Source organism: Aspergillus vadensis (genome assembly GCF_003184925.1).
Source record: "Aspergillus vadensis CBS 113365 unplaced genomic scaffold BO88scaffold_1, whole genome shotgun sequence".
Taxonomy (NCBI): Eukaryota; Fungi; Ascomycota; class Eurotiomycetes; order Eurotiales; family Aspergillaceae; genus Aspergillus; species Aspergillus vadensis.
In genome coordinates this window covers 801,126-828,914 of record NW_020292039.1, presented here as the reverse complement: position 1 = coordinate 828,914, position 27,789 = coordinate 801,126, and the positions used below count along the sequence as shown (strand labels likewise).

Sequence of the window (27,789 nt, the reverse complement as noted above, 5' to 3'; positions counted from 1 at the left end):
TGCATTGTCTCTCAATCTTCTTACTCACCCAATACCCTACTGTTTGTCCTACCATCCTACCCAGCTTTAGCGAGATTGTCTGAGGTACGAAGAGCATAACCTCTATTTTTTTTTCTTGGGTACCGTCTCGAGTCCAAGAAGAGTTACAGCGCCACGAACGGGCCTAGCGTCTTCAATAATTGGCGTCGCAGTGTCACCCCTTAACTCAACCATCCATCCACCCCTGCTCGGATCCCCCGTTTTCGCTCTAGCCTTTCGTTTGTCGGGCCTGTCATCGAACGTCTCTTCTATCTACCATCCCACAATCTTCCGACGATGAGCTCGCCAAGTGCTCAGCATCGACGCAACACGTCTCTCGATCCATTCTCCGATCCCGACGTCTACTATGGCGATGAGGATAACATTGCTCGCATGAGAGACCGTAAGCGGGCCTTCTCTTCGGTACGTCCGGATTCCATCGCTCCCCTAAGATAAGCTGAGAATCAGCTGTGCTGACCCCACGCCTGTGAACAGACTCTCAAATCTTTCAATCGGGATGACATTCAAGAATTTCTCGGAGGCCAATTTCCCGCAAGAAGAGCGAGTCATGGTACGTCAAAAGAAGAGAAAAATCAATTTATCAAAGTTATCCAGGGATTGTGGGCTAACCCGCGGGGTATACAGATGAGACACCGGCCGTTCCCCGCAAATTTCTCATTGACGTTGACACAACGCTCCACAGTTTGTTGGAGCGGGAAGACACAGATCGGAACATGCAGATAACGATAGAAGATGTGGGCCCCAAGGTATGTGTGGTCGGATGTCGAAAAATTACGGCCCTTTCGAGTCACTAATGCACTGTCTTGCAGGTATTCTCCGTGGGAACCGCTGCATCTTCGGGATACAACCGATTCGACTTGCGAGGAACATACATGCTTTCCAACCTCCTTCAGGAGCTCACAATCGCCCAGGACTACGGTCGGAAACATATTGTTCTCGATGAAGCCCGTCTCAGTGAGAACCCTGTCGCCCGGCTCTCTCGGCTCATTAAGAACTCCTTCTGGAACGCCCTGACACGGCGTATTGATGGTCATAACATTGCTGAAGCTGGTCGCGATCCCAAGGATTGGACAGACGACCCCCGACCCCGGGTCTACGTCCCTCCGGGAGCCCCGGAGCAGCTTGAGTACTACAAGGGCATTGCGGAAGCGCATCCCGAGCTGCGCCTGGATGTGCAGTTGTTGGACTCTAATATTACTCCGGAGTATACCAGGAGGCTGAATGACAAGCCTGGTCTTCTGGCATTGGCCATGGAGAAGAAGGTTGATGAAGCCACGGGGAAGACCGAGTATAGTGGAGTTCCGTTCGTGGTCCCGGGAGGAAGGTTTAACGAGTTATATAACTGGGATAGCTATATGATGTCCCTGGGTCTGCTGGTCAGCAACAGGGTCGACCTGGCTAAAGGCATGGTGATCAACTTCTGTTTCTGCATCAAGCACTACGGGAAGATCTTGAACGCAAATCGTTCGTACTACCTCATGCGTTCCCAGCCTCCTTTCTTGACCGACATGGCTTTGCGTGTCTATGAACGGATCAAGAACGAGCCCGATGCGATGGAATTTCTTCGCAATGCGACGCTTGCCGCGATCAAGGAGTACTACAGCGTCTGGACGGCCGAGCCGCGATATGACCCGGTTTCTGGTCTTTCCAGATATCGACCCGAAGGTGAAGGAGTGCCTCCGGAGACGGAGCCGACTCATTTCCTTCATATTCTGACTCCTTATGCCGAGAAGCACGGCATGAGCTTTGAAGAATTTGTTGAGGCCTACAACGAAAAGAAGATCCTGGAGCCAGAGCTCGACGAGTACTTCCTGCACGACAGGGCCGTGCGAGAGTCGGGACATGACACCAGCTACCGGTTGGAGAGAGTCTGTGCCAACCTGGCTACCGTCGATCTGAACTCACTGTTGTACAAGTACGAGGTGGACATTGCCCGCATCATCCGCACCTACTTCAAGGACAAACTCGAGATCCCGCAGGAGTTCCGGACAGCGTCGACCCAGGATATTCAATTCGAGTCATCCTCGGTCTGGGACCGTCGCGCACGCAGAAGAAAGATGCGTATGGACACTTACCTCTGGGATGAGGAGAAGGGAATGTATTTCGACTACGATACTGCCAAGCAGGAGCGCACCTCGTACGAGAGTGCCACCACCTATTGGGCGATGTGGGCTGGTCTCGCGACACCCCACCAAGCATCGCAGTTGGTGCAGTCCCTCAAGCGGTTCGAGGCCTACGGAGGCCTGGTCTCGGGAACTGAAGAATCTCGGGGTGCCGTTGGCCTGGATCGGCCTAACCGGCAATGGGATTACCCGTACGGATGGGCACCCCAGCAGATGCTGGCATGGACAGGTTTGATGCGCTATGGCTACCAAGAGGAAGCCGAGCGTCTGGCATACAAGTGGCTGTATATGATCACCAAGGCCTTTGTTGATTTCAACGGCGTGGTGGTCGAGAAGTACGACGTCACCCGGCCTATTGACCCACACCGAGTGGATGCCGAGTACGGCAACCAAGGTGTGGATTTCAAGGGGGCTCCCCGCGAAGGGTAAGCGTTGTTCCCTTCTTGATGAGTAATAACCATGCGAATGCAACACTAACCCGGTCATTTCTCTAGGTTCGGATGGGTCAACGCCAGCTACGTGTATGGACTGGAAATACTCAATGCCCATCAGCGACGCGCCCTGGGAGCCATCACGCCGTACGAGACGTACAACAAGGCGGTGGCTGTCCAAGACTACTAAAATTGGAATCCGAGGATGACAAAGAAAGGAGAGAGCATGATCGCATTGAGCGCGGCTATTTGTTTTCGCCCGTCGTGGCACTTGTCGACTTTCTGCACAGTAAGGAAAAAGGGTTATGCGGGCACAGTTTCTATAGCTTTAGAATCGGTTGGACGAGGTGACATCTTGGCTTTTTGGTTATAGAGGATGCATTGCCTACTATGATTCAGTTGACTTAATAGTTGATTTACGCTGATGCAAAGAGAGAGAAGGGAGCTTGTTATTATTCCGAGGTGGACATATCCCCGAGTAGAAGTGACGAATCTTCTTGAATGTGGCGTTTGTTTTTTGGGGCTATTGTTCTTTTTGATGTTCATTGTTCGGGTTTGCGTTTCCAGCCACAAAGTCCACGATAAAACGATTAGGTAGTAACGAGAAATAGTACGTAGTAGTTAATGCATTCTTCCGGATTTGGATGATAATGATGATGAAAATGGTTTTCCTTTTACCCCGTAAGCAGATGCAGCTAACAACGATCGGAGATCAATCCAGGGTCTGAGTCTGAGTCTGACTCAGAAGTCACGACTGTCAGATGTATGAATGGATGGATGACCTCCCACAGACAAATTCACATGTGAATTTCAATCATATCTTGCTACATACATTCCAAACTACCTACAACCCAATATTTCTGTTTTCTTTTTCAACAGACATCCCTCCCTCCCAATTTATCCATCCATCCATTTCATTCCCCCAAGCTCATACCGTAGGTGGTAGTCCTAGTAATTGACACACGACCACGCAGCCCCGAAACCCCCAATCCCATGCCCAGCTGAAAGCTCCATGCATCAGCCCCTAGAATCTCCGAATACTAACTAGTAACTTATCACCCAACCACTCATCCCGGTAGATAGCAGTACCTTTAAAAGGTATATGGAGTAGATCTGCACACACTCATCTTACAACAACACAAGTACATGTAACTACCACTATTCCTGTAGACTAAAAAAAACACAAGAGCTACTCATCTCCGAAACACACCACCCACGCACTCCTCACAACATCCAACTTCCGATGAATACTTACTTATTTTCGGCCATCGTCCGAAATCCTCCTCCACATACAGCATCACTCTGCACAAATAAACTCCAAGTAAATAGACACGAAAAGTAATAATAGTAGTAGATTACTCGGAACACCATCTCCTTAACTTCCCGACCTTGCGTGGCCCCTCAAGGCAATGAAGAAGACTATACGGAAGGCGGGACAGCTACTACCTACTCTATGATCGTGGATCGGCTATGAAATGGACAGCTGATTGGGTGGCGGGATGCCGAGGTTTGATCGCTCTCCCCGTGTTGTATTGATGCCTGAGGGGTATGGATACGGGTGTGGGGAGGCATTGAGCCTATGAGATTGGAGGCATGGGGAGACGGGAGTGGTATGGTATTGTAAATGGGTAGAGTCGGAGGTTGTTGTAAGTTCAGTTGGTGCTAGGCACATGCTTACTTACTAGTACTTAGTAGTTATGGCTGGGGGTGGACAACGTCATTTACTTAGGTTGTTACTTAGGTTGTTTCGTGGGGTAAGTACTACTTAGCTAGGTAGTTTACTATGATAGTTGGATGATATGCTACTTAGCCGCTTGTGGGAGAGGGTGTGTTCTTGTTTGCTAGTATGTAGTAGGAGTTGCGATGAGAACAATTCAGTAATAAGTTAATTCTGTAAGTGAAAAAGTAATAATGTAGAAAGTAGAATAATTGCATAGTAATTGAATCTAACTACTAAGGTAACTGCAGTGGCGACCTGTTTTCGGCTTGGTCCCTTTAGACCGAGGATCTTCGTCTGGTCTCGATCCTCTCTTCCGAACCAGCCAAAACCACTCACTCCCTACTGCGACTCCTCCACTAAACTTGGCTTGTGAAACCCTTGGTTCAACCTAATTGTTTTCGACTCACCCCCGGTTTTATTTTGTTGCAAGAAAATCAGATACTCCGGGGGCGGCAAAGCTGACTGTTCTGTCCCCTTTGGTCCTTGGCCTTTGGCCCTTCTTTCCTTCTTGTCCCGCTGAACCGAACGTTTACCGACCAACCTTGTGCTGGTGCTGGGTGGCCCAATGAACTTGTGACGCATCGAGGGAATATGGCGCATGCTTTAAGTAGCTGGGTGTTTCCCTTTGGCTTGTGATTCCGGTTTTCTTCTTTGATGATTGACTTTATTTGAACTGTATCCTTGTTCTTCTCTTTCTCTCTCTCTCCTCTACTCTCCTCTCTTCTTCCTCTGTCTTTCTCTTGTCGGTTGTATGTGAACATTGTTGGATACATTGTACTATACTATATCCATTTGCATCAATTTAGATCTTGGCTTATATTACCCCCTCGGCTATACCATACATCATCATGGCTTCCTTTGAAGAAGAAGACCGGAAGTATCTGGACGATGTCCAGGCCGTCCAAAAGTGGTGGCAGGACTCCAGATGGAGACACACCAAGCGCCCCTTTACTGCTGAGCAGATTGTGGCCAAGCGTGGTACCCTGAAGATTGAGTACCCTTCCAATGCTATGAGCAAGAAGCTGTGGAAGATCTTGGAGAGCAATTTCGAGGTTCGCATGTCCCTGCTCTGTGGTGGTTAGGTCAATCATGAACTCACCTCTCTTCCCATAGAACAAAGTACCCAGCTTCACCTATGGCTGTCTCGAGCCCACAATGCTCACCCAGATGGCCAAATACCTTGACACCGTTTACGTCTCTGGCTGGCAGAGCTCCTCCACCGCCTCTTCCACCGATGAACCCTCTCCCGATCTTGCCGACTACCCCATGGTAGGTCTCAGAGCATGTTGATAATTGTGGGATAACCGCTAAGATTTGCATTAGAATACCGTCCCCAACAAGGTCAACCAGCTGTTCCTGGCTCAGCTGTTCCATGACCGGAAACAGCGCGAGGAACGCATCACCACCCCCAAGGAGCAGCGTGGCAAGGTGGCAAATGTGGACTACCTGCGCCCCATCATTGCGGATGCTGATACCGGACATGGTGGCTTGACGGCCGTGATGAAGCTGACCAAGCTGTTCGTTGAGCGTGGTGCTGCCGGTATTCACATTGAAGACCAGGCTCCGGGTACCAAGAAGTGCGGTCACATGGCCGGAAAGGTGCTTGTGCCTATCAGCGAACACATCAACCGTCTGGTGGCTATCCGTGCGCAGGCGGATATCATGGGTGAGTAGCATCCTGATTTGCTTAATCCGCATAGCATCAACTGACTTTTTTCAGGCACCGACTTGCTTGCCATTGCTCGAACCGACTCCGAAGCTGCCACTCTCATTACCTCCACCATCGATTACCGTGACCATGCCTTCGTCGTGGGATCGACGAACCCCAACCTCCAGCCCCTCAATGACCTCATGGTAGCTGCGGAGCAGGCTGGTAAGAACGGAAACGAGCTGCAGGCCATTGAAGACCAATGGACTGCCCAGGCTGGCCTGAAGCTCTTCAGCGAAGCTGTCATCGACACCATCAACAAGGGTTCCTCTGGTAACAAGAAGGCCCTCATTGATGAGTTCCTGACGAAGGCGAAGGGCAAGAGCAACCGCGAAGCCCGGGCTATCGCCAAGGACATTACTGGAGTCGACATCTACTGGGACTGGGACGCCCCTCGCACCCGGGAGGGCTTCTACCGGTACCAGGGAGGTACCCAGTGTGCGGTGAACCGCGCCATTGCATATGGACCTTTCGCGGATCTCATCTGGATGGAGAGCAAGCTGCCCGACTATGCTCAGGCGAAGGAGTTTGCCGACGGCGTGCACGCCGTGTGGCCAGAGCAGAAGTAAGTGCTGTCCTACTCTGCATCAGTGTAGACTTTGACACTAACCCTGCCGCTTTAGGCTGGCGTACAACCTGTCGCCCTCGTTCAACTGGAAGAAGGCGATGCCGCGCGATGAGCAGGAGACGTACATCAAGCGTCTGGGAGCCCTGGGATACTGCTGGCAGTTCATCACCCTGGCGGGTCTGCACACGACGGCGCTCATCACGGATCAGTTCGCCAAGGCGTACGCGAAGCAGGGAATGCGGGCGTACGGCGAGTTGGTGCAAGAGCCGGAGATGGAGCAGGGAGTGGATGTGGTGACTCACCAGAAATGGAGTGGTGCCAACTACGTGGATAATATGTTGAAGATGGTGACGGGCGGCATCAGCAGTACGGCGGCTATGGGCAAGGGTGTCACGGAGGATCAGTTCAAGCACTGATGATGATGGAGGGGTGAGTTGGTGGCTGACTGCAGATCTGCATATTTGCTTTTTTCTTCTATATTGTTCATTGTCTCCATTGTTCCCGTGAGCTAGCTTTTGATTTATCATCGTATATACCACAATGTGATAGTTCGTTGACATTAAGTTGATGAGGATGATGAACAAGGGGGAAATAAGCTCCTAAGCTATCCGCAAAACAGAACCCCTTGCGAGGCAAGTGGGTCGCGTGCATGACTCAACCCGTAGCTGTCATTTGTTAATCAAAGATAAGTCAGTAACATGTGAGCAGTGGCCAACAACGGTTCTCCGTTCGTAAAAAGCAGACCTTGCGAGTGGAAAAGTCCTCGGTTGTGCCGCGGAACAGATGAGGGGAAAAAAAGGAGGGCATGTGCCCGGAAATGGATGAGGGATGGAGAATGCATGGGGTCTTTTTGCCCCTAAAAAATGAACGGCTCGGTGAATTTGCTGATCACCAATCCACCCGGTCCTCGGTCGGCGGAATGTTAGCTGCTGCTCATTATATTATCTGGCCTGACGAACATCCTCACTTCCAGTTGTTTCTTCGTATTCCATTACTCATTACTCATAGGAGTAGATAAGGCACTCGTCACGGTTTTCTGAAAGAATCAGGGGCTTGTCAGAAACAAGAGCTCCGCATTCGGATTCCTTCTTAATCTACTAGTCTTCTCGGCTGAACTTCCGCCTTTTTTGATCCTTCGTTCCTCTCCTCTTGTTCCCATTCCCTCCCTCCTGTCATCTTCATCCCTTCCCCTCTCTCTCCACCACCTTAATTTACTCACCATGGGTGCCATTGAAATCCCTCCCCTGGAGTATACTCCTGTTGACGAGGTCGCTGACCGCGTCTCTCGCTGCCGCAAGACCTTCCATGAACACACCACTCGCGATGTGGAGTACCGGCTGGTCCAGCTCCGGAAGCTTTACTGGGCGTGAGTTGCTGTCCCAAAGTACCTTATTTTGCCTACCTTTCGGGTAGCTCCCCGCATGGCTTTAATATGTAGCTAATTAATCTACTGCGCGCAATAGCATCAAGGATCGTGTCGACGAGATCCACGAGGCTTTGCGTCTCGATCTGAACCGGCCTCTCTTTGAGGCCGTCATGGCTGAGAGTACCTGGCTGCTCAATGACATTGTGTTCGTTTGCCGCAATCTCCCCAAATGGGTCAAGGATGAGAAGGCCGAAGATATCGACCTCACCTTCAAGTTTACCAGTCCCAAGATCCGCAAGGATCCTTTGGGTTGCGTCTTGGTTATTGGGTATATTTTTCCTTTTTGTTTTTGATTTCTGTGGGATTTTCAACAAAAATTTCTCCCCTCCCCCCTATTTTGTTTTGGTTGGGGTTTGAGACAAGGCTAACGGCGACCGTTATGGGGTCAGTGCTTTCAACTACCCTTTCCAGTTGACGCTGGGTCCAGTTATTGGCGCTATCGCAGCGGGTAACACCGTTGTCATCAAGCCTAGTGAAAAGTCCTCCAACTGTGCGGTGGTCATCCAGCAGATTATTGAGGCTGCTCTCGACCCCTCTGCCTACACCATCGTTCAGGGTGCTATCCCCGAGACTCAGGCCCTGTTGGCCGAACGCTGGGACAAGATCTTCTTCACCGGCAGTGCTAATGTCGGTCGCATCATCGCTAAGGCAGCGGCTCCTAACCTCACCCCTATTGTTCTGGAGCTGGGTGGCATCAACCCCGCCATCATCTCCAAGAATGCCGACCCCCGACTGGTCGCGCGCAGACTATTCTGGCCCAAGCTGATGAACGCCGGTCAGCTCTGCACGTCGCAGAACTATCTCCTGGTCGAGAGGCCGCTTGTCGATGCTGTCGTGGAGGAGTTCAAGAAGGTCTACAAGGAGTTCTACCCCCAGGGTGCCAAGGGCTCTGCGGACTTCTCCCATATCATTGACGATGCTTCTTTCCACCGTATCAAGGGCATGATTGACAACACCAAGGGCAAGATTGTCATGGGTGGCAGCATGGATGAAACGGAGCGCTTCATCGAGCCCACCGTTGTTGTGGTCGACTCGCCTGAAGACTCCATGATTACACAAGAGAGCTTTGGTCCTCTCATTCCGATCCTGCCTGTTGACAGCGTCGAGCAGGCTATCCAGATCGCCAACGGCGTCCAGTCCACGCCTCTGGGACTCTACCCGTTCGGTTCCAAGGCTGAAGTTGAGAAGAGTATGTCCCTGAAGCTGTAATTTTCCGTACAACTTGAAATACTGACGTGCTACAGTCCTGTCACAGACCCGCTCCGGCGGTGTTGCCGTCAATGACGCCGCCCTGCATATCCCCACTCTCCCCTTTGGTGGAGTTGGCGAGAGCGGTCAAGGTGCTTACAGGGGTAAGGCTAGTTTCGATGTTTTTGTGCACCGTCGCACAATCACCACTAGCCCTGGCTGGATCGAAAGCTTCCTCGCCATCCGCTACCCACCCTACAATGGCAAGGATGAGCTTTTTAAGAAGGCTACTACTTTGATTCCCGACTTTGACCGCGACTGTAAGAAGGTCCAGCTGAGCTGGCTCAGATACTTCTTGACTCTTGGTGGCGGCAGTGCCAAATCTGGTGCTGCTCGTGCCACTGTTGTTGCTGCTGGTGAGTAATTCTTTTACTATCATCGTTTGTCGTTCTTTCGCTACGACCCCTTCCACCACTGCGTATCGTTTGTTTGATATGCCAGACTTCTTACCTCCGCATCCCCTTCAGACCGAGAGTGATATATCCCGCACATCGCTTCCACGTTAATTGGATACCCCGATACCCTGGATACGTAATTTACATATACACTAAACATAATATCTATCGATAATATTGCTTAATGTTCTACACATAATGTTTTGCTTAACGTTCAGACGATGTACGAGCATTTACTTACAAGTCTATGATTAGTGGCCTATATCGCACGTCAAGTGCTCGAGCGCCGATTGGCGAAGCTTTAATTGCTCCAGCATATCTTTACCTGATTCGGTCTTCTATTTGGAGTTAGTCTTGCTTTTGGACGACTATATGACCGTGTGCCATTCGTTGATCATTTCCTTTTTTCCTTCCTTTTAGTCTGTTCTTTGGTTTTTGTTTGGGGTGGGGATTGATTCACCATGTATGTAAGATGATCTAACTAGCTGAAAGTATGCGAACACGACGAGGTAGGTGGGTGGGGATGCATGTACATACGGAGTAGTAGTGAAGCTATCTAACTCAAGTGAGTGGTTTAGGTCGATCTTCATCAATTTGGTAATTCAGAGTAGCTAGCTCGCTTAGGAAGTCGAGTGTAGATCATACAGATAGAGAAAAATAGCCTCCAAGTTGTTGACGTGACGTTATCCTTAGCCTGCAGATGGCGTAGAGATAGATATCACCAAGCAAGGTCCCTTCATATGATCAAGTAAATTACTACCAAACAGGCCTTCTCTAAATTTGTACAAAGGCTACTGTTTGGAATCCTGTTTTAGACACTTGAATATATATCTAGCCAGCTATACCACTTAGTTGATTAATCACACACACAAGCCACTGACAAACTATCTTTACCAAAGGATCAATGAAAGAGATATATAAAGCAGAGACATAAACATTCCAACTCCGAAAATATAAGAACCATCCATTAACCCCAATCTATACATCATTCGCTTCACGTAGTGAGTATAACCACCCAACCCCACTCCCCACTAACCCATAAATATATAAATAAGAAAAAACCGTTACACTTCCAACTTTCAGAATGAAGAAAACATGAAGCGAGATCACGCCGTGACACCGTCAATCCCAAAAAGCACAAAGAGCTTGGTATCAACAACCATGATTTCCATGATAGCTCTAAACGAAGGGTCACGCAGAAGCTGGGATGCGGTCATACGCTTCGCCGGGTCATAAGTTAACACACGAGATATAATGGAAAGCACATGGCTTCGCTCCACTAGGTCGGCGTCGGGACGAAAATATGCAAGTCTAGACTCAAGAGTCCATTTGGGATCGGGAGTAGTTTGGTTCTGGTAATTATACCAGGAATCACGGCTCTCGGAATGAGTATATAGTCCCTTCCACTCCTCAGGCAAAGGACCTAAAGACAACACGAAACCACCAATAATTCCACCATTGAAAAACGTAGAAAAGGGTACGTTGCCAAGGTAAAGTTCCGAAAAGAGGATCATGTAACTCCACATGTCGCAGGCGGTCCGGGGAACAATATTGCAATGGTGGATAGCCACAGGGAGTCACGGGATCGCTCAGTTTCTTTGCCAGACCAAAGTCACCGAGATAGAATTTTTGGGTTTGTAGGTTTGGGGGGATATTAGCAGGTCCAACGAGCTCTCCTTCCTTCCAGAGATCGTCCACCGGTATTGTTTGCTTCAACGGCCGACCCAATGCCTTGTATTTGGCATTCCTGGGTAGATGGTGGAGGGGTTGCATTCCCCACATACAATTTCTCTCATTCAAATCTGTTAGAAAAAACATCAGCATAAACATCAGCATGTGGGCGAATAGAGAAAAAGAGCAGGATCCTTTCGGTGTCACTCACCACGGTGAACTATTCCGGCTTCATGTAAAATCCCCAACGCCTCTAGCAATTGCAGAGCGGCGGACATGCAAGTAGTCATGGACAATTTTCTCACGTTCGGACAGTAAAGACATGGGTGGCCATCCAGACTGTCGGGAAGCCGCCGGATCCAAGCTTATGCTCTTCCAGGTACCTCTCATTGATCAGGTCTCCAAGGCGGATGGGATAGAAGACATCTGAGGTTATCGTTTTATCATATCTGTCCCAGGGCTCAGCAACTTCTTCCAGGTCCATTTCCTCGTCTTCATTGCGCACAAAGTCGCCGAAGTCTTCCTTATCATCTTGGTTGCAGTATTGAGTTGCTGCTGTCATCTCGATCACATCTGAACTTGTTCAAGGAGAGAGGGGCTTGTATTATTGTTGGTTTGACACAAATATGAATTTAGCCCTAATACATGAAACGGTTCAAACAAATCTGGCAAGCTGACACACTTGCGGAGTTAATCCACTAGTCCATCCGGACGGGTTCCAGGAGGCGAATGTGTTGGGGATGACGAGGTTTTGTACGAAGTGGAATATGCTTGTGAGGAGTGCGAGGGAGTTGCCGCGACGGATTGATGAGGCGTTTGGGGTGGCGTTGAGGGGGAGGCTGGGCCCTGTGGTTGTGGAGGTGCCGAAGAATGTGGGGGCTGGGGTATATTCTTGATGATTCATTGTATTGGGGTGGGTTGGAGGTAGAAGTGGGATTGGAGTGTTGTTGGCAGGTCTATGTAAATATGGCTTGATAGTATGGTATTTAAGTAGGTGATAGAAGTGACTGTAATATTATACCTCCTCATTCGGTGACTGTGTTCTTTTGCCTCGGTTGTTTCGTACTACCTCTTCCGCTGTAGTATGTGTGACCACCACCTCTGTCGTGAGCACGATTCCCGCTGATTCTTGACGGGTCAGGATATATTCCTCGCTGGTGTGGCTACCATCGCGGTAGTGGTATTTGGTCGTTGTTGTTCCGTACTTGGAGTTTCTCTGGGCAGCACGGGGATCGCCTTCTTCTAGGTCGTCCGGGTCCAGTACGCTGAGTGGTCTGCTGCGGATGGATGGCTGTGGGTAGGATGGGGATAACGATTGTAGTCGGTACTTCTTACTGCCGTATGTGTAGCGCCGTGTTTTCGTTTGGGATCCATATATGCCCAGGAATTGCTTGAAGAGGGGCTTAAGTGTGGGTAGGCTGCCTGCTATAATGCCCATGTTGGACTCGACGCTGTGGTGGGTTTTGTCAGTTTGGGTGGTAAAAGGTAGGGAGTTTTGCGTACACGACCCAAATCGTAAGGGTGGAGTAGTCCCATAGGAGGTCGCCGGTGCGACCATAGTTGGGCAGGACGGAGAGCTTAACGATTGCTGCGGCGCAGGCACTGACGTTTGGTTAGAGGATGTAGTAATGGGGGAAGGGGGGAATATATTGGTTGCTTACAATATCCCCAGTCCCAATATGCAGACTAACGAGGCCTTGACACGTCGGTTAACCTGCAAATGTCTGTGGCTGTCAGTTGGGGAAATCTTGCAGTTTTGAAATGAGGACGAACCGTAGCATTATCGCCGGTAGAATGGCAAATATGAGGTCTGTCAGGATATTGAGACCTGGGATCGTTAGCAATATCCTAAGAATCCGAGCAAGTTCCCTACCGGTATTTGTGTAGCTCAATTTTAGGAGCTGTGAGGATGTGAAACACTGTGATTTCACATTCTCATCCCAGATAGATCGGATATCCTTACACTCAAACATGAGTGTCTGCCATCATTAGTAGTGATTTATTATACAGGACGGGTGTGACAAACAAGAAAGCATATTATGGTATAGAGTAGCATGACCACTGTCACGTTCATTAGCATTCGATAGAATAGAAAGAGCAGGACTAGCTGATCAAAGCAGTTCCCAACTCCCTGCAAATATCCAGCATACAGCTAGGTTCATGACATACCCATGACTACCCAGATGAATATCTTGTAGCTCCGTCGCGGGGCAAACCGCAGGAGAAACAGCCCAATGGAGATCTTGACGAGCCCGATTGCCCACATATAGATACCCTGAGTGGCGAAATTCAGGTGCGTCGCTATGGAGGCCGTATCCTCCACATAGACCGTATGTCTCCCTGCACCATATATGACCTCTGGTATTATCACAGCAAATCCACCGAGTGACTATGGGCGTCATTGTCAGATTCCAGGCTGCTAGTGCGTCGGGAGGGGAGGTTACAAGTGCCATGGTCAGCACCATGATATAATCCTAGCTAAAGGTCAGTGTCCATTCTCCTGCTGCTATTTGTCCTATACTCACATCGGGCCCGACATTCCGGATGAAAAACACACGGACATACATCCGGGCTAGGACCGTGAGTAATGCAAAAGCCGTGGTGATCGATGTAGCTGCCAAGATCTGGGGTCCCTGGCTCACGTCAGGCAAGCCCGCGCCCCCCAGATGAGAATTTGCCGCCATAATTGCACTCAAACTGGGGTATGCTTGTCATGGTACGATCATGAGTGTCCTTGGAAAACAGAGGGGGCAAATGGGCGATATAGCATCGGGTCACCCAGATCGCAGGATCAGAGCTTGCGAAAGCCTTCCACACGAGCTAGCGGCCTATTCTGCCGGTCGTATGCTTGTAATCCTTTTCCAGGAGCGTCGCAATGAAAGTTAACGCTAGAGAACTAGAGGAATGTCTAGGAAGCTAGGATTTCCTGCTGCTCTGGACTCCAGTGGTAAAGGATTCCACTACCAAGATCTCCGATGCTAGAACTGGTAATCATCTGCTTCGTTGTCCATGCCGCAGTCGACCCGTTCGGTTCAGCTCTGCCACCTTCCTCTGTCAGGTACAATCTAATCAAAGTCGCTCAATCTCAGCGAGGGGACCCAGTCGGTCCCCTGGGAAGGCCTCCAATAGGTCACGGTATCTACAGTATGTCCGAGGCATTAAGGACGGCTGAACAGGAACATGACCAATGAGATGGCTCAAGTACATGTGTTGAACCTTGAACGTTCAGGTAGAACCTCGGAACGGCTCAACAACGTTTGTGAGTGGAGCTGACATCGTGCCATCCGCGCATCAGCTTGAAGTCCCACACACTAAACACAGGCCGAACGCGAAACCCCTGGCGATTCCCCTGTAAGAGTACGTGTACTCGAATCTGTTTATTCCTGTCATTGCGAGCGGAAATCTCCGGCGGCACAGCACTTGTTTACTTAGCGTAAGAGCTAGGATTAGGGTTCATCTAGATATAAATTAATTTCTCTCGCCTAGTCAAGCACCAAGCCAGTTGGTCTGGAAGTCTCACACAATGGACCATAGTAAGATAGCTTACTAGTAAAAATGGCTTGAAGCAAGCCAAAGACAGCAGAATGTTACGCATATACAATGCTCCATTGGTAGATCTGGCTCGCAATGTTTACTGATCGTCTGTGTTTGGTCTTGGATGGAGGATCACACTTGGACCACAGGCGGGATCGTTCAGGGATCGATCGATGAGCGGGTCAAGCCACTGAGAGCAGCGATTCCACTTTCAGGGCATTGGGAGATATTGGGAGGGATCGAAGGATCCGATCCAGCCGGGGAGGAGGGAGCCTTGGTTGTTGGAGGAAGGAGAAAGAGGGTGGAACCGGTTTGGTGTCAGACAGTCGGACCCGCGAGCCGCCATCGCTTAGCGGGTTCCGTCCCATACCGTATGATACTCTCGAAACTTACTCTTCTCCAGGCATCTTCTTCATGGAAGTACAACATTGGGATAGCCCTGCATATATGACATTCTCACTATTAACATCCACCATCCACGTTCTCCTTTCGATGGCTCAGAGCCTTCCGATCCTACCCCAGCAAACATGATTCTCACCATTCATATGTACTCATCCCGTCCGGTCAACTCTGGCGGAGTCTGGAACCGATAGTGGAGCTTTCGGACATGCCTAGAGCAGACAGCGCATCACCCTAACTGCTTAGACTGCCATTGTTATTGGAGCTGTCTCGAACTCCATGTTTGCTCGGCCAGCATCCTAGTCCATTAGGGCTTTGTGCTATTTCTCGCCGGCCATCCGATCTCAATAGCATAGCCTCGTGCCCATAGCGAGATACGAGCATCTAGGCGATCTAAACAAGGGATGAACACTTAAAGGGTTGGCATTCCCCTTTCGGGGACCCTCTTTCTCTGCTCAGGCTGCGTTCCCGTTCTGTCCTGCCTCTGCCTCTCACTGCCCTAAAGCCAACCCAATGGTTGCTCTCAAGGCCCTCAGTCTGGGCCTGCTTGCTTCGCAGGCCTGGGCCGTGCCCACAGCCTCCCATACGGCTCTGGCCAGCCCACCTGCATCCGACGCTGCCGTGGCTGCCGCAGCTGCCAAGCTCGAGCAATTGTCGAGCTATGCCTTTGACCAGACTCTGGCCAATCTCCCCAGCAGCTCCGAGGACAAGCAGGCCTGCACGCGAGGAACGCTGCGGATCCGCCGTGACTGGCGGACGTTCTCGAAGCCCGAGAAGAAAGAGTACATCAACTCGGTGCTCTGTCTGCAGAAGCTTCCCTCGCGCACCCCGTCGCATCTAGCCCCAGGTGCTAAGACTCGCTACGATGACTTCCTCGCCACGCATATCAACCAGACTCTGGAGATCCACTATACGGTATACCTTACTACTTCTCCGCTACACCCATCCAGAACACTAATAAGTGTTTCAGGGAACCTTCCTCGCATGGCACCGCTACTTCACTTTTGAATTCGAGCAAGCCCTTCGTGATGAATGCCACTACACAGGCGACTTCCCGTACGCCCCTCTTTTCTCCCTCACCCCCAAACTCCCCAACTAACCTCAACCCGCAGATACTGGGACTGGGGCTACGACGCCATCCACACAATGGAAGCGTCCGAAGTATTCGACGGCTCTGAGACCTCCATGTCCGGCAACGGTTACTACATCCCCAACCAAGGCAACATTTCCCTCTACCTCGGCAACTACGCCGCCATAATCCTGCCCCCGGGTACCGGCGGCGGCTGCGTAACCAGCGGACCTTTCAAGAACTACACTGTAAACATGGGCCCCGCCGCGCTCTCCCTCCCCGGCGGCAGTACCGCCTCTGTCTCCAACCCCCTCAACTACAACCCCCGCTGCATGAAGCGCAGTCTCACCACCGCCCTTCTGCAGAAGTACAACACCTACCCCAAGATCACCTCGCTTATCCTGGATAACGACGATGTCTGGGACTTCGAGATGACCATGCAGGGTGTGCCTGGCAGTGGGTCGATTGGTGTTCATGGCTCCGGACACTATAGTATGGGTGGGGATCCGGGACGAGATGTCTATGTTAGCCCTGGAGATCCGGCTTTCTGGCATCATCATGGTATGATTGATCGGGTTTGGTGGATTTGGCAGAATCTGGATTTGAAGAGTAGGGAGTATGCGATCTCGGGAACGGGAACGTTCTTGAATGAGCCGGCTAGTAAGAATACTACCTTGCAGACGGTTGTGGATTTGGGGTATGCCAATGGAGTGCCGAGGAGGATGAAGGAGTTGATGAGTACGACCAAGGGGCCGTTTTGTTATGCTTATGTTTAGATTGGGGAGGTGTGGGTGTATATACTGTTGAGACTGATGGGTTGTATAGTCCTAATGAGAATATGTATATAGTATGTGTGATGCTGAAATGTGAATTTCATAATCTTATTAGTACGAGAGAAAGTCAGAAACTCATACAACAGTTCATACTAGTATGTCCTTCGTTTTACAGTAAGTGCTGGAGTTGGCAGTAATCCTAAAGTACTTGTCATATCCAATATATCAATTGTTAGATGTATAGCAATGTAGTATCTAGCACCTCCGTTCCACTCCCTTCCGACTCATACAGATATATTTCACTCCCTTATATGGTTTCACTCCCTCGCCTAGTCCGCGACTCCGCCGCGGATCGATGTTCAGGCTCTCTACCTTGAGCCCTGAGGGAAGCCAGCCACGAACGGAGAACGACACCGCTGCCGAATTAGGCATTAGTGTCGCGTTTAGTTGGGTCTTGGTTTTACGGGGCGCCGAAAGGAAGATGGAGGAATCCGAGTAGGCTCGGCTGGGTGACTGTTTCTGTGATTGTGACTGTGACCGGGGAAGTGACGGTGGAGGTTGCGGCGAGGATGATTGAACGGGCGGTGTAAGCGTCTGCGATTGTTCGGGTTCAGGAGTAGGAGTATGTGTGAGTTGTTCGGGATCCTCCGGGTTCAAGGAGAGGGGTTCAGCGGGCGAAGAAGCTGAGGCTTCTGCTGCCGCTGCCGCTGCTGCTGCGCGGGAAGATGATTTCTTGACGACCTTCTTCTTCTTCTTTTTCTTAGTCTTGCGTTTTGTCGTGTCTGCCTCAGGGTTCTGGTAAGACGCGCTGGCGTCGTAGTAGCCCTGAAGGAGATTGGTGTCTGCGTCGATTTCTTCGACGTCGTCGTCCAGCTCGTCATCCGCATAGTGTCCTACGACGGTGCACCGGAGCGTCGCCGTCCCGGAAATTGTGCCGGCATCTTTGGTCGGCACGCGCCATTCTAATACGCCGTTGCCCGGTGAGAATAAAGCCTCTCCACGGCTGGCTTGCATGTCTGTGATGTTCCGGACCGATTTCGGAATCGGGACGGTCACCACAACCTCTTCTAGCGCTGGCGCTGAGGAGTTGCCGCCTCCACCCCCGAGAAAAGAGGGTGTAGATGTGCCTGATCCGCTACGCCCGACACCAGGTCGGCTAGAGGACGAGTATCCCGGGAAATTTGTGTTGAGAATAAGGCGGACCTCAAAGTCTGAGCCAGACGGCCCAAGCGATTTACAAATGTCCACAATAGCCGGCAAGAAAAGCTTCTCCATATGACTCGGGGGTTGATCAAGTGTAGGGTCTGTGGGCATAAGGTCCACCTCGTACCCGGCAAGAATGAACCGCCCGTCTGGTGGTACAAAGCTGAGCTCGCCAGGGTTCTCCCGCCAGCGCGCCAGTCGCACACATGGGTGAAAAACCGGCAGCTCCAACTTACGTCCCAAGGCTTTTTGACCACCGGGTGCTGTTAACGAAAGAAGCAGATCAGGGACACCGGATATCTTGGCGGTGAAGGCGATAGTACCGGAAGACATCGCAGAGAGTATTCGTCCTGATGGCGCCATCGTCACCGAAAGTGACTCGATAATATCAACATACAGTTCGTTGGAAGTGTGTCTCACTCCGGACTTTCTCCAGGGAATTGCAGGTCCTTGGGCCGCGGCGGCGGCTGATTGCTTCATGGCACTGGGTTGTCCCAGGATCGGTGTCGACGATCTGCGCATAAGAAAGCCGTCAATTCACTGTATATAGCATGGTGACCTTCATCCGGTAATGGTGGGCACTCACCCAGGCAATCCAACGCCGCCTAACAGCTTCCCCATCCATCCTGGCATTTCCACTACCTCCTGTAGCGCATTGGGCTCTGTATTGCAAACAACCCCCGCATCGCACATTTCGTGCAGAAGCTGTGCGACCACATCATAGTTCGCCTGGATCTTGGTGGAAAGCAATGGTGCTCCAACGAAGTCCTCGAGAACATCAACAACCCGATGAATGAATTCTAAGGCGAGCAGCGGTTCCGTATCTACCTCGGACAGCGCCAAGAATAGCAGGTTGGACTGCACTACCGAGAACACTGTTACCGGCGGGGTTGTGTTTGGAAAGTAAATGAGTGACGGGCGCGGAGCTGCATAGGCGTTATAGAGGGGGAGAATGGCCGATGCGGAGGGCGGACGGGAGCGATAGACCTGCTCGACGATCGGATTGCTGGAAGAAAACAGGTCAGTGACTGCTGAGAATCAGAACATTGGAAGGAACGGCGTGCCTCTGCTCATCATAGATATAAAGCGCATCGATCTGGCCGCTCATGATGGCGAAGGCGACCTATCCCGACCGGTAGGGGCGTAATGTAGTAGGCAGAGGTGGTCATGGTGCAGCAATGATGGTCGGTGATCCATCGGCCCCCATTTAGCGGAGTCCAAAAGCCCCTCGTTCTGCCGCCGATCCCCGCCTTCTCATGCATTTCCTTTGAATGGCTGCAGCTCGCCGCAACGAGCTAGTCTCCTGGATCGAGACTCGTCTGGACTGCTCTCTAAACGACCCTTTTTCTTTTGTGTCTCTCATTGATTCTATAACAATGTCTTCGTCTACCCAGAATAACAGCGCCTTGGATGTCCAGCCCAAGGACGCGAAGCGTGCACTTGCGGAGGACGCATATGATGACTGTCTATCGTGCAGAGTTACTGGTACTTTGATCTTTCTTTCTGGGCGATAATCATGATACTATAGCTAATCTGATGGCTTGCAGGATCCGCCGCATTCATCGGTCTCGGTGTATACAGCTACTACTCGGGATTGAAGAACCTCAAGATGAATGAAAAGGCAATCATGCAAGGAACAACCAAGTATAAGATGGGATCTCGACGTCTCGGGCTCTTCACCATCTCTGCGACACTAGTTGGGATGGGGATATATAGAGCTTTCAACTGATGAAACCACGACGCTTTGTATAACATGTACTCTATACCATATATTCTACTCTGGAGTTGGTTCTTCTGATGACGGGAATGCACATCAAGTCAAGCGCTTCACCACTAATGAACATGTACAAAACAGTATATAGAAAGGATCGTACGATTAATATAACACTAGCCGCCTCACCGGGTATCGCCATGTCTGATAACCTCTATATTTAATAGTAATGATGACCGAAGGAAATGGGATATGACAAGGAAATGATGTAAACAAAGAGAATATGAGCACAAGGATAGAATGAAGATGACTGCGGAAAGATGACCCGTGGCCCACCAAAGGGCCACATGCAATACTCCTACTAATGCACCGAAAGAAAAACAAAGAAGAAACCACAAAAAATGCAATTGACCGCTGCGTGACCGTGAGAATATATGCTCGTCTATTCGTCGATACCATATTTTCTAGGTGAAGCGGCCACGTTTGCCGCCCCCAAATATGTCTCGATTGCCTAGACCAGACAAGTCGAAGAAATCGGGCACGTTCAGCTTTCGTTTCGAACCGATCCCGACGGACGGTTCATGAGGGGACGACCGAGTGTTTGAGCGGGTGAAGTTATTATGACGATTCTGTTGCCGGGCGTTTCGAGGCAGGACGGAGACGCTGACCGGGGCACCATCTTGAGACGCTGGAGTCGAATTGTCGGTTGCTTGCATGTCCATGTCTTGTTCTGGGAATTGCGGAAAGGTGGGCCCGGCAGTAAACGTAAAGATAGTTGGTCGATCGAAGTCGTTTGATTCAGAGGCATGAGGGGTCGAAGGTGTTGGCAGCTGTTGCTGCGGCGGGGCTGGAGCTTGCTCCTCCGACGATAACTTGGAAGGCTGTCGGATCGGTTCGGATTCTGGCTGTGCCTTGCGGGCGGCAGCCGGCGTTGCGCCTCTGGTTTGTTTCTCAACCTCATCATCGTCGCTAGGGGCACCACTTCCATCACTCCGTTCCGTGGCCCATTGCCGAACTTTCCAGCCCTCCCCGTCCCCAAGACCGAGGTTCTCCCGGTCTAGGAAGTGCAGTAAATCCTCAATTGCTTCTTGGTATCCAGCTTGCTTGGCTTGCGACTGTTCGTAGACAGCATTCTTGTAGAGGTTCGTGACGGAGAGAGCAGCAGCCTTGAACGACTGTAGGAGCTGCTCAGGAGGTTGTGGCCGAGGCGTCGAGCTGGGCAGTGACGTGTTTAGGGATCTCATCGAGTCCATGATGTGGTGTGTGGTGGCAGAAGCAGTCTGCCTGGGAGACTTTTGACAATAAATACTAGCGTTGGCGTCACTAGGAGGGGTGACTTGAACCGTGCTTCTGGGAAACAGGGGGTTAGGCAAACTCCGAGGCAACCCCAAGAAAGATCAGGAAGAGGCAGATATGACTGATAGTCTGGACTAAAAGAGACAGGCCCAAAGATGGGGCGTTATAGAGGGAGAAACAACAAGATCCGCAGGCAAACAAAGGACGTTGGCTGGCGATGACCGTTCGGAAAGGACGCTGGCGCAGCTGATCTTTCTTTGCGTCTGTCCCGGTAACGTGACCCACAGCGGGGAAACTGGTCTTCCGCCAACTGCTGACTCAGAAATGACTCAGTCACGCCCTCGCGTCTCCCGTCCAATGAGCGCGTGCCCTGGCCGCGCTTTCTCCGACGAAATTCCATTTGCCATCCCATGAGCGCGACTGGCGGTGCTTCTTCGTCCTTTCATCATCCGTCACTGTTTGTTCCTTTCGCACCTCCTTTGTGCGCACCCCCCGACTTCAATTTCTCCCACCAGATCTTCTACAGCCAGCTTTTCAAGAGGTAGTTGATCTTACATATTCCTAGGGGTCTTATCGATAGCTTTCTACCCTGGGTTGTTACAATATCAAACCGTGTCCCGCTTTGTATAGTACCGAACAGCTGCGCTCGGTGCGCTGTGGATGGCGATGGCTCCTTCAGTTGAACCGACACCCGACTCGCCATCACAGGCAGATACCCCTATGACAGACGCGAATGCTGAGCCTGTCACGTCGGTACCCGTGGATAGCGCAGACGCGCCGATGACGGTGAGTTAGCGCAAATCCCCTCTTTTGCGCCATGTATTATCTTCAAGCGCGTCCTTGATTTGACGGCAAAGCGCTCCCGCTGACAACATTCCTAATTCAGGGCTACCAGGACACTCCAGACTACACGGTAAACGCGGTTCCAATTACTCAGCGATCTGCCTGACGTATGAGCCGACTAACACAAATTAGGACTCGGATACAAACCCAAATACCACGGCGAGCAGTGTTGCAGGCGACGCAGCGCCTTTGGATGGCCGGAGACGGAGGTCTGAAGCTTTCCACATGAGAAAGAGTATCTTGGGCAAGAAGCATGGTCGTTTGGATGAATCGAAGGTACGCCAATGCGATGGTCGTGTTTTGATGATTTGTCGCTCACGGTGTGTGTCACTATAGGAAGATGATTCTATCCGACGATTTCGCTACCTCCTCGGCTTAACCGATTTATTCCGTCATTTCATCGAAACCAACCCTAATCCGCGGATCAAGGAGATCATGGCCGAAATCGACCGGCAGAATGCTGAGGAGGAGGCAAAGGCCAAGAAGAAGGGCTCGTCGCGCTCAGGCGGTGCAGGTAGTGAAAGGCGTCGCAGAACAGAGCAGGAAGAAGACGCCGAGCTGTTGAAAGATGAAAAATCCGGCGGCGAAACCAACACGGTCTTTCGGGACTCCCCGCCGTTCATCAAGGGAGAAATGCGCGATTACCAGATTGCAGGATTGAACTGGTTAGTCTCGCTGCATGAGAACGGTATTTCAGGTATCTTGGCGGATGAAATGGGCTTGGGCAAGACTTTGCAGACCATTTCTTTCCTTGGCTACCTCCGACATGTATGCGAGATCACCGGCCCGCACCTCATCGCCGTCCCGAAATCTACCCTCGATAACTGGAAGCGAGAGTTTGGAAAATGGACACCTGAGGTCAATGTCCTTGTCCTTCAGGGTGACAAGGAACAGCGACACAAACTGATCAATGAGGAGCTTCTCGATGAGAACTTCGACGTCTGTATCACTAGTTACGAGATGATTCTTCGAGAAAAGGCGCACCTTAAGAAGTTCGCTTGGGAGTACATCATCATCGACGAGGCCCATCGGATCAAGAACGAGGAGTCTTCTCTGGCGCAAATAATCCGTGTTTTCCATTCCAGGAACCGACTACTGATTACCGGTACCCCACTGCAGAATAACCTCCACGAGCTTTGGGCCCTCCTCAACTTCCTGTTGCCAGATGTTTTCGGTGATTCGGAGGCATTCGACCAATGGTTCTCCGGACAAGACTCCGATCAGGATACAGTCGTACAACAACTCCATCGCGTTCTGCGACCTTTCTTGCTTCGTCGTGTCAAGAGTGATGTCGAGAAGAGCTTGCTGCCCAAGAAGGAGGTCAATCTTTACGTCCCCATGTCGGAAATGCAGGTCAAGTGGTATCAGAAGATCCTCGAAAAAGATATCGATGCGGTCAATGGCGCCGCTGGCAAGCGTGAGTCAAAGACCCGTTTGTTGAATATCGTCATGCAACTTCGCAAATGTTGCAACCATCCCTACCTTTTTGAAGGTGCTGAGCCTGGCCCACCCTACACCACCGATGAGCATCTCATTTACAATGCTGGAAAAATGACTATTCTTGACAAATTGCTGGCGCGTATGCAGAAACAGGGAAGTCGCGTACTCATCTTTTCCCAAATGAGTCGTGTCCTTGATATTCTCGAAGACTACTGTGTTTTCCGCGAATACAACTACTGCCGCATCGATGGTACAACGGCCCACGAGGACCGAATTGCTGCTATCGACGAGTACAATAAGCCGGGCTCAGAGAAGTTCATCTTCCTGCTCACAACAAGAGCCGGAGGTCTTGGTATCAACCTGACGACGGCCGATATTGTCGTTCTCTTTGATAGTGACTGGAATCCTCAGGCGGATTTGCAAGCAATGGACCGTGCCCATCGTATCGGACAGACGAAACAGGTCGTGGTGTTCAGGTTTGTTACAGAGAATGCGATCGAAGAAAAAGTCTTAGAACGTGCCGCACAGAAGTTGCGGCTCGACCAGCTTGTCATTCAACAGGGACGCGCGCAGCAGCAGACGAAGAATGCCGCGTCCAAGGAAGAATTGCTGGGTATGATCCAGCATGGAGCTGCCAATGTTTTCAACACCCAGGCCAACACCACCATATCTGCGGAACACCAGATATCCGAAGATGATATCGACAACATTCTGCGAAAGGGCGAGGAGCGGACTGCGCAATTGAACAAGAAGTATGAAAAGCTTGGTATCGACGACTTGCAGAAATTCAGCTCCGAAAGTGCGTACGAATGGAACGGCAAAGACTTCACCGATCGCAAGAAGGATATTGGTATCAACTGGATCAACCCGGCGAAGAGAGAGCGAAAGGAACAGTTTTATTCTATCGACAAATACTATCGCCAGGCTTTGGCAACTGGTGGTAGAACGGCTGATCCCAAGCCCAAGGTTCCTCGGGCGCCAAAGCAGATCACTGTCCATGACTGGCAATTCTTCCCGCCTGGGCTTCAGGAGCTGCAGGAGAAGGAGACGGCCTACTTCCACAAGGAAATCGGGTACAAGGTTCCTCTGCCTGATGGTCCGGAAGAAGAGCTGAGCGAGCGCGAGGCCGAACGTGATCTCGAACAACAGGAGATTGACAATGCAGTGCCACTAACGGAGGATGAGCAGGCGGAGAAGGCGAAGATGTCTGAAGAAGGCTTTTCCAACTGGAACCGCAGGGATTTCCAACAGTTCGTGAACGGTTCGGCCAAGTTCGGCCGTACTGACTACGTTGGGATCGCCACCGAGGTGGACAGCAAAGAGCCGGAAGAAATTGAGGAGTACGCGCAAGTATTCTGGGAGCGGTACACGGAAATCCAGGATTATCCCAAGTATCTCCGTGTCATCGAGCAGGGCGAGGATAAATTGCGGAAGATGAATCATCAGCGCAAAATGTTGCGCAAGAAGATGGAAATGTACCGCGTACCACTTCAGCAAGTCAAGATCAACTACACTGTGTCTACCACCAACAAGAAGGTCTATACGGAAGAGGAGGATCGGTTCTTGTTGGTAATGCTGGACAAATATGGAGTCGATGGCGAAGGTCTCTACGAGAAGATCCGTGACGAAATCCGCGAGTCTCCCCTCTTCCGGTTTGACTGGTTCTTCCTTAGTCGAACCCCAGTCGAGATTGGACGTCGGTGCACCACCCTGCTGAACACCGTGGCAAAGGAATTCGAAACTGATGGAAAGGCCAACGGTGAGAGCGGCAAGGGCCGGGGACGTGACCGTGACGACGATGAAGCCGAGGAGGATGAGGGCCCACCCGCCAAGAAGAAGACGAAGGGCGGTGCAGTTGTAAGTTTCCTTGACATTCCTATCATAAACAGTCATAAGAGAGTAGCTCGGCTGACCAATGCACAGAACAAGCAAGTCAAGGCCGTCAAGGGTGGCAGCAAGGCAACTTCTACCTCAACATCGCGGGCAGCCAGTGTCTCTTCAAATGCGGCACCCAAGTCGAGGAGTCGCAAGAAATGATCTCTTCCTGTAATCAGAGGTGGGCGATGACGAGGATTGTTACGACTATTCTGTAGACTGTTTGGGAAGCCATTTTTCTTGAGGAGGGAGGGTTTGTTGGTTCTATTTTGTTCCATATATGTCGGTCCGGCGTTGGCAGATAGATGCCATTGTAGTTTTATGATCATCTTCCATCTCCTTCGCTTTTGTAAAATGACACCTTGTGGTTAAAAAGACCTTTGAATGTTGTCTTCCATCACATAGTGCACTCGAATTCGTAACCTGATCATCCAGTATATTACTCAGCTCGGTGACTTCTGAGGTTGAAGCCTCAAGGACAGGAGAAAGAGCTCTTCATACCTCGACTGGTCATGATTGCTTAACTTGTATGACAGTCTTGAGAGATTCTTTTCACGTTCGAGAAAAGCCTCTCAGTATAGTAGTATGCTATGAAATTATACTATGCGATTCAGACGTAGGTGTACATATGATGTCGTTGTTATTACTGTACAGATGCTCACTCCTCACCAGACCCTAGTATCCTCCTTCTTGGCCCATGAAACCGGCACCCGAAGGAACATATTCATCAACAAAGCAGCCGCAACGCTGACATTGAGACTGTCCACCCTGGCCGGATCTGACTCCACGCCCAACTCGGGGCTGATTTTAGCACCAGGGATTCCAACAACAGCATTTGCCTGGGAAAGGATGTGGGGGCTCAGCCCCGCGCCCTCACTGCCCATCATAATGACACTCGGTGCCTGGGAGACAGTGCCCTCATTCCCAAACTCGGCCGGGTCCATATATACAGATGAAGATCCTTTGCCCGGCGCATCAGCGGCGTAGAACCGCCACCCATTTTCTTTCGACTGTCGAATGAAATCGACTTCATTTCGCACGTGAAGAAATGTCATATGTTCTGCGGCTCCCGCAGATGCCTTGATAACTACTGGGGATATCTCTGCTGAGTTTCGGCCCGCGAAAACTATGGCGTCAGCTCCCATGTAGTAGGCGGAGCGAATGATGGCGCCGAGATTCCCGGGATCGACGATGCCGTCGAGTAGTACAACAACAGGATATCTTTTCCCGAAGGTGTTGTTGATGTCAACTGTATTGTTCATAGTATTGACCTGTGCTTCTTCTCGCGATTGCGCTCCCAGCTCTAGGCTGAAGTGGTCTACCCCAGGAGATGGAACGGGCCTGAAATATTGCACTGGCAGCCGAGGCAAAGGGGATACCTCAAGAATACAGCCTTGGTGAGGTCGGCCATCACTCATCTGATCAAGTAACCGGCGCCAGCTTGCAAAAGCCATTTTCACCGGCACGTTCTTCGAAAGTGCCAGTTTTCGTAGAGCTATTTTCTCCGGGGTTAATTCTTGGCCCTCTGATTGGTAGAGGTAGAGTTTGTATAGCCGGCGACGGCTGCCACGTAATGCAGCCATACATGCAGAGATTCCATAAACAAACTGCGATGCAGGCGTGGTATAAGGCACTGAGAGGGGAACTTTGACGAAACTTTTGACTTCTTCGGGGAATTTGTCGGTGGGGCGATGTTCGCGAGGCGGAGGACGCCTGCTCTGGTAATCCTGGGATAATGTGCGGAAACGCCCACTCCTGATTTCCTGATCATCGCCGACATAATCAGGGTGCCTCATTTCCTCATTCGTATAGATTTTCTTTCCATCTTTCCCTCTTTTATTTACAGTTCTTTCTGTTTGATATGCGCGAGGCAATGCGCGAAATGTCCCTTTCTTGATGAACTCTTCCTCGTCGAATGCGGTTCCAGACCGGTGCTCCCGCGCTTCTGGGCGTTTGTCACGCTTGGCCATGTTTCTTCTGCGCCCAACATCCCGAGCATCGCGGGCGGAATTGCGTCGTTGAGGTACATCATCGACATATTGTGACCTGCGGATGCCCCGGCCAATGGCCGAGTTCAGTGATGCATGTCTGACGGGGTGCAAATGAGCTGACGGTGCTATTGAGGGTCGAAGGTAAGCTCGAAGAGAGGTGAGAGACGATTGGAGAGACATCGTAGTCCAGAGAGCTGTGACGGACAGTAGAGACCGGTCTATAGAGATTAGAAACCCTCTCTTTCCATCCACTCTCGAACAATGAGCTTGAAGACGGTAAGAATTCTGCTGGCGTTGGGAGATGTATGCTAGGCGGAGAGTCCTGC

General features: G+C 50.9%; 11 protein-coding genes across 11 annotated transcripts; 6 read left to right on the top strand and 5 right to left on the bottom strand.

The window, feature by feature from the left end:
* The first annotated feature begins 206 nt into the window (after window positions 1–206).
* BO88DRAFT_7547 (alpha,alpha-trehalase) lies at window positions 207–2,840 on the top strand. The gene is made up of 5 exons (XM_025713108.1): window positions 207–441; window positions 514–589; window positions 664–785; window positions 849–2,587; window positions 2,657–2,840. Exons 1-5 carry the CDS (start codon window positions 316–318, stop codon window positions 2,781–2,783), a joined length of 2,190 nt encoding a protein of 729 aa, XP_025568108.1. The 5' UTR covers window positions 207–315; the 3' UTR covers window positions 2,784–2,840.
* A 2,172-nt stretch (window positions 2,841–5,012) lies between these two features.
* BO88DRAFT_7443 (isocitrate lyase 1) lies at window positions 5,013–7,272 on the top strand. Its single transcript, XM_025713100.1, has 5 exons — window positions 5,013–5,365; window positions 5,427–5,582; window positions 5,637–5,979; window positions 6,034–6,586; window positions 6,645–7,272. Exons 1-5 carry the CDS (start codon window positions 5,162–5,164, stop codon window positions 7,003–7,005), a joined length of 1,617 nt encoding a protein of 538 aa, XP_025568107.1. The 5' UTR covers window positions 5,013–5,161; the 3' UTR covers window positions 7,006–7,272.
* A 537-nt stretch (window positions 7,273–7,809) lies between these two features.
* BO88DRAFT_420759 (hexadecenal dehydrogenase) lies at window positions 7,810–9,627 on the top strand (the record flags this gene model as incomplete). The annotated part of the gene is made up of 4 exons (XM_025708464.1): window positions 7,810–7,955; window positions 8,053–8,275; window positions 8,379–9,204; window positions 9,260–9,627. The coding sequence occupies 4 exons, from the start codon at window positions 7,810–7,812 to the stop codon at window positions 9,625–9,627; spliced, it is 1,563 nt and encodes a 520-aa protein (XP_025568106.1).
* A 1,137-nt stretch (window positions 9,628–10,764) lies between these two features.
* BO88DRAFT_420758 (kinase-like protein) lies at window positions 10,765–11,891 on the bottom strand (the record flags this gene model as incomplete). Its single annotated transcript, XM_025708463.1, has 4 exons — window positions 10,765–11,081; window positions 11,206–11,460; window positions 11,541–11,629; window positions 11,713–11,891. 4 exons carry the CDS (start codon window positions 11,889–11,891, stop codon window positions 10,765–10,767), a joined length of 840 nt encoding a protein of 279 aa, XP_025568105.1.
* Window positions 11,892–12,284: 393 nt separating this feature from the next.
* On the bottom strand, window positions 12,285–14,158 carry BO88DRAFT_7336 (integral membrane family protein). Its single transcript, XM_025713093.1, has 9 exons — window positions 13,855–14,158; window positions 13,774–13,803; window positions 13,499–13,718; window positions 13,356–13,390; window positions 13,203–13,308; window positions 13,103–13,157; window positions 12,991–13,053; window positions 12,833–12,931; window positions 12,285–12,780 (listed from the first exon to the last, which is right to left on the bottom strand). The coding sequence occupies exons 1-9, from the start codon at window positions 14,011–14,013 to the stop codon at window positions 12,345–12,347; spliced, it is 1,203 nt and encodes a 400-aa protein (XP_025568104.1). The 5' UTR covers window positions 14,014–14,158; the 3' UTR covers window positions 12,285–12,344.
* A 1,132-nt stretch (window positions 14,159–15,290) lies between these two features.
* Window positions 15,291–17,230, top strand: BO88DRAFT_399994 (tyrosinase family protein). The gene is made up of 3 exons (XM_025705454.1): window positions 15,291–16,177; window positions 16,233–16,318; window positions 16,375–17,230. Exons 1-3 carry the CDS (start codon window positions 15,776–15,778, stop codon window positions 17,105–17,107), a joined length of 1,221 nt encoding a protein of 406 aa, XP_025568103.1. The 5' UTR covers window positions 15,291–15,775; the 3' UTR covers window positions 17,108–17,230.
* Window positions 17,231–17,359: 129 nt separating this feature from the next.
* Window positions 17,360–19,399, bottom strand: BO88DRAFT_327790 (putative AP-3 adaptor complex subunit mu; the record flags this gene model as incomplete). The annotated part of the gene is made up of 4 exons (XM_025702523.1): window positions 17,360–17,698; window positions 17,846–18,821; window positions 18,894–19,313; window positions 19,365–19,399. The coding sequence occupies 4 exons, from the start codon at window positions 19,397–19,399 to the stop codon at window positions 17,360–17,362; spliced, it is 1,770 nt and encodes a 589-aa protein (XP_025568102.1).
* Window positions 19,400–19,424: 25 nt separating this feature from the next.
* BO88DRAFT_399991 (uncharacterized protein) lies at window positions 19,425–20,136 on the top strand. Its single transcript, XM_025705453.1, has 2 exons — window positions 19,425–19,792; window positions 19,855–20,136. The coding sequence occupies exons 1-2, from the start codon at window positions 19,579–19,581 to the stop codon at window positions 20,034–20,036; spliced, it is 396 nt and encodes a 131-aa protein (XP_025568101.1). The 5' UTR covers window positions 19,425–19,578; the 3' UTR covers window positions 20,037–20,136.
* BO88DRAFT_399990 (uncharacterized protein) lies at window positions 20,080–21,550 on the bottom strand. Its single transcript, XM_025705452.1, has one exon. The coding sequence runs from the start codon at window positions 21,269–21,271 to the stop codon at window positions 20,483–20,485; it is 789 nt and encodes a 262-aa protein (XP_025568100.1). The 5' UTR covers window positions 21,272–21,550; the 3' UTR covers window positions 20,080–20,482.
* A 217-nt stretch (window positions 21,551–21,767) lies between these two features.
* On the top strand, window positions 21,768–25,870 carry BO88DRAFT_399989 (putative SNF2 family helicase/ATPase). Its single transcript, XM_025705451.1, has 5 exons — window positions 21,768–22,100; window positions 22,201–22,227; window positions 22,290–22,433; window positions 22,494–25,454; window positions 25,521–25,870. The coding sequence occupies exons 1-5, from the start codon at window positions 21,981–21,983 to the stop codon at window positions 25,632–25,634; spliced, it is 3,366 nt and encodes a 1,121-aa protein (XP_025568099.1). The 5' UTR covers window positions 21,768–21,980; the 3' UTR covers window positions 25,635–25,870.
* A 108-nt stretch (window positions 25,871–25,978) lies between these two features.
* BO88DRAFT_483386 (RNA methyltransferase) lies at window positions 25,979–27,764 on the bottom strand. The gene has a single exon (XM_025712220.1). It carries the CDS (start codon window positions 27,641–27,643, stop codon window positions 26,138–26,140), a length of 1,506 nt encoding a protein of 501 aa, XP_025568098.1. The 5' UTR covers window positions 27,644–27,764; the 3' UTR covers window positions 25,979–26,137.
* Between the last annotated feature and the right edge of the window lie 25 nt (window positions 27,765–27,789).

Bases quoted from the DNA above. Each gene is read 5' to 3' on its own strand.
- BO88DRAFT_399989 (XM_025705451.1), top strand. From the start codon at position 21,981: ATGGCTCCTTCAGTTGAACCGACACCCGACTCGCCATCACAGGCAGAT. The intron at 22,228-22,289 runs GTAAACGCGGTT...AACACAAATTAG, and splicing joins AGGACACTCCAGACTACACG to GACTCGGATACAAACCCAAA. The intron at 22,434-22,493 runs GTACGCCAATGC...GTGTCACTATAG, and splicing joins GTCGTTTGGATGAATCGAAG to GAAGATGATTCTATCCGACG.
- BO88DRAFT_399990 (XM_025705452.1), bottom strand. From the start codon at position 21,271: ATGGACTCGATGAGATCCCTAAACACGTCACTGCCCAGCTCGACGCCT.
- BO88DRAFT_399991 (XM_025705453.1), top strand. From the start codon at position 19,579: ATGGCTGCAGCTCGCCGCAACGAGCTAGTCTCCTGGATCGAGACTCGT. The intron at 19,793-19,854 runs GTACTTTGATCT...GATGGCTTGCAG, and splicing joins TCTATCGTGCAGAGTTACTG to GATCCGCCGCATTCATCGGT.
- BO88DRAFT_7547 (XM_025713108.1), top strand. From the start codon at position 316: ATGAGCTCGCCAAGTGCTCAGCATCGACGCAACACGTCTCTCGATCCA. The intron at 590-663 runs GTACGTCAAAAG...CGGGGTATACAG, and splicing joins CGCAAGAAGAGCGAGTCATG to ATGAGACACCGGCCGTTCCC. The intron at 2,588-2,656 runs GTAAGCGTTGTT...TCATTTCTCTAG, and splicing joins AAGGGGGCTCCCCGCGAAGG to GTTCGGATGGGTCAACGCCA.
- BO88DRAFT_7336 (XM_025713093.1), bottom strand. From the start codon at position 14,013: ATGGCGGCAAATTCTCATCTGGGGGGCGCGGGCTTGCCTGACGTGAGC. The intron at 13,719-13,773 runs GTAACCTCCCCT...TGACGCCCATAG, and splicing joins TGGTGCTGACCATGGCACTT to TCACTCGGTGGATTTGCTGT. The intron at 12,781-12,832 runs GTACGCAAAACT...AACCCACCACAG, and splicing joins ACCCTTACGATTTGGGTCGT to CGTCGAGTCCAACATGGGCA.
- BO88DRAFT_483386 (XM_025712220.1), bottom strand. From the start codon at position 27,643: ATGTCTCTCCAATCGTCTCTCACCTCTCTTCGAGCTTACCTTCGACCC.
- BO88DRAFT_399994 (XM_025705454.1), top strand. From the start codon at position 15,776: ATGGTTGCTCTCAAGGCCCTCAGTCTGGGCCTGCTTGCTTCGCAGGCC. The intron at 16,178-16,232 runs GTATACCTTACT...TAAGTGTTTCAG, and splicing joins CTCTGGAGATCCACTATACG to GGAACCTTCCTCGCATGGCA. The intron at 16,319-16,374 runs GTACGCCCCTCT...CTCAACCCGCAG, and splicing joins CACTACACAGGCGACTTCCC to ATACTGGGACTGGGGCTACG.
- BO88DRAFT_7443 (XM_025713100.1), top strand. From the start codon at position 5,162: ATGGCTTCCTTTGAAGAAGAAGACCGGAAGTATCTGGACGATGTCCAG. The intron at 5,980-6,033 runs GTGAGTAGCATC...GACTTTTTTCAG, and splicing joins TGCGCAGGCGGATATCATGG to GCACCGACTTGCTTGCCATT. The intron at 6,587-6,644 runs GTAAGTGCTGTC...CTGCCGCTTTAG, and splicing joins GCCGTGTGGCCAGAGCAGAA to GCTGGCGTACAACCTGTCGC.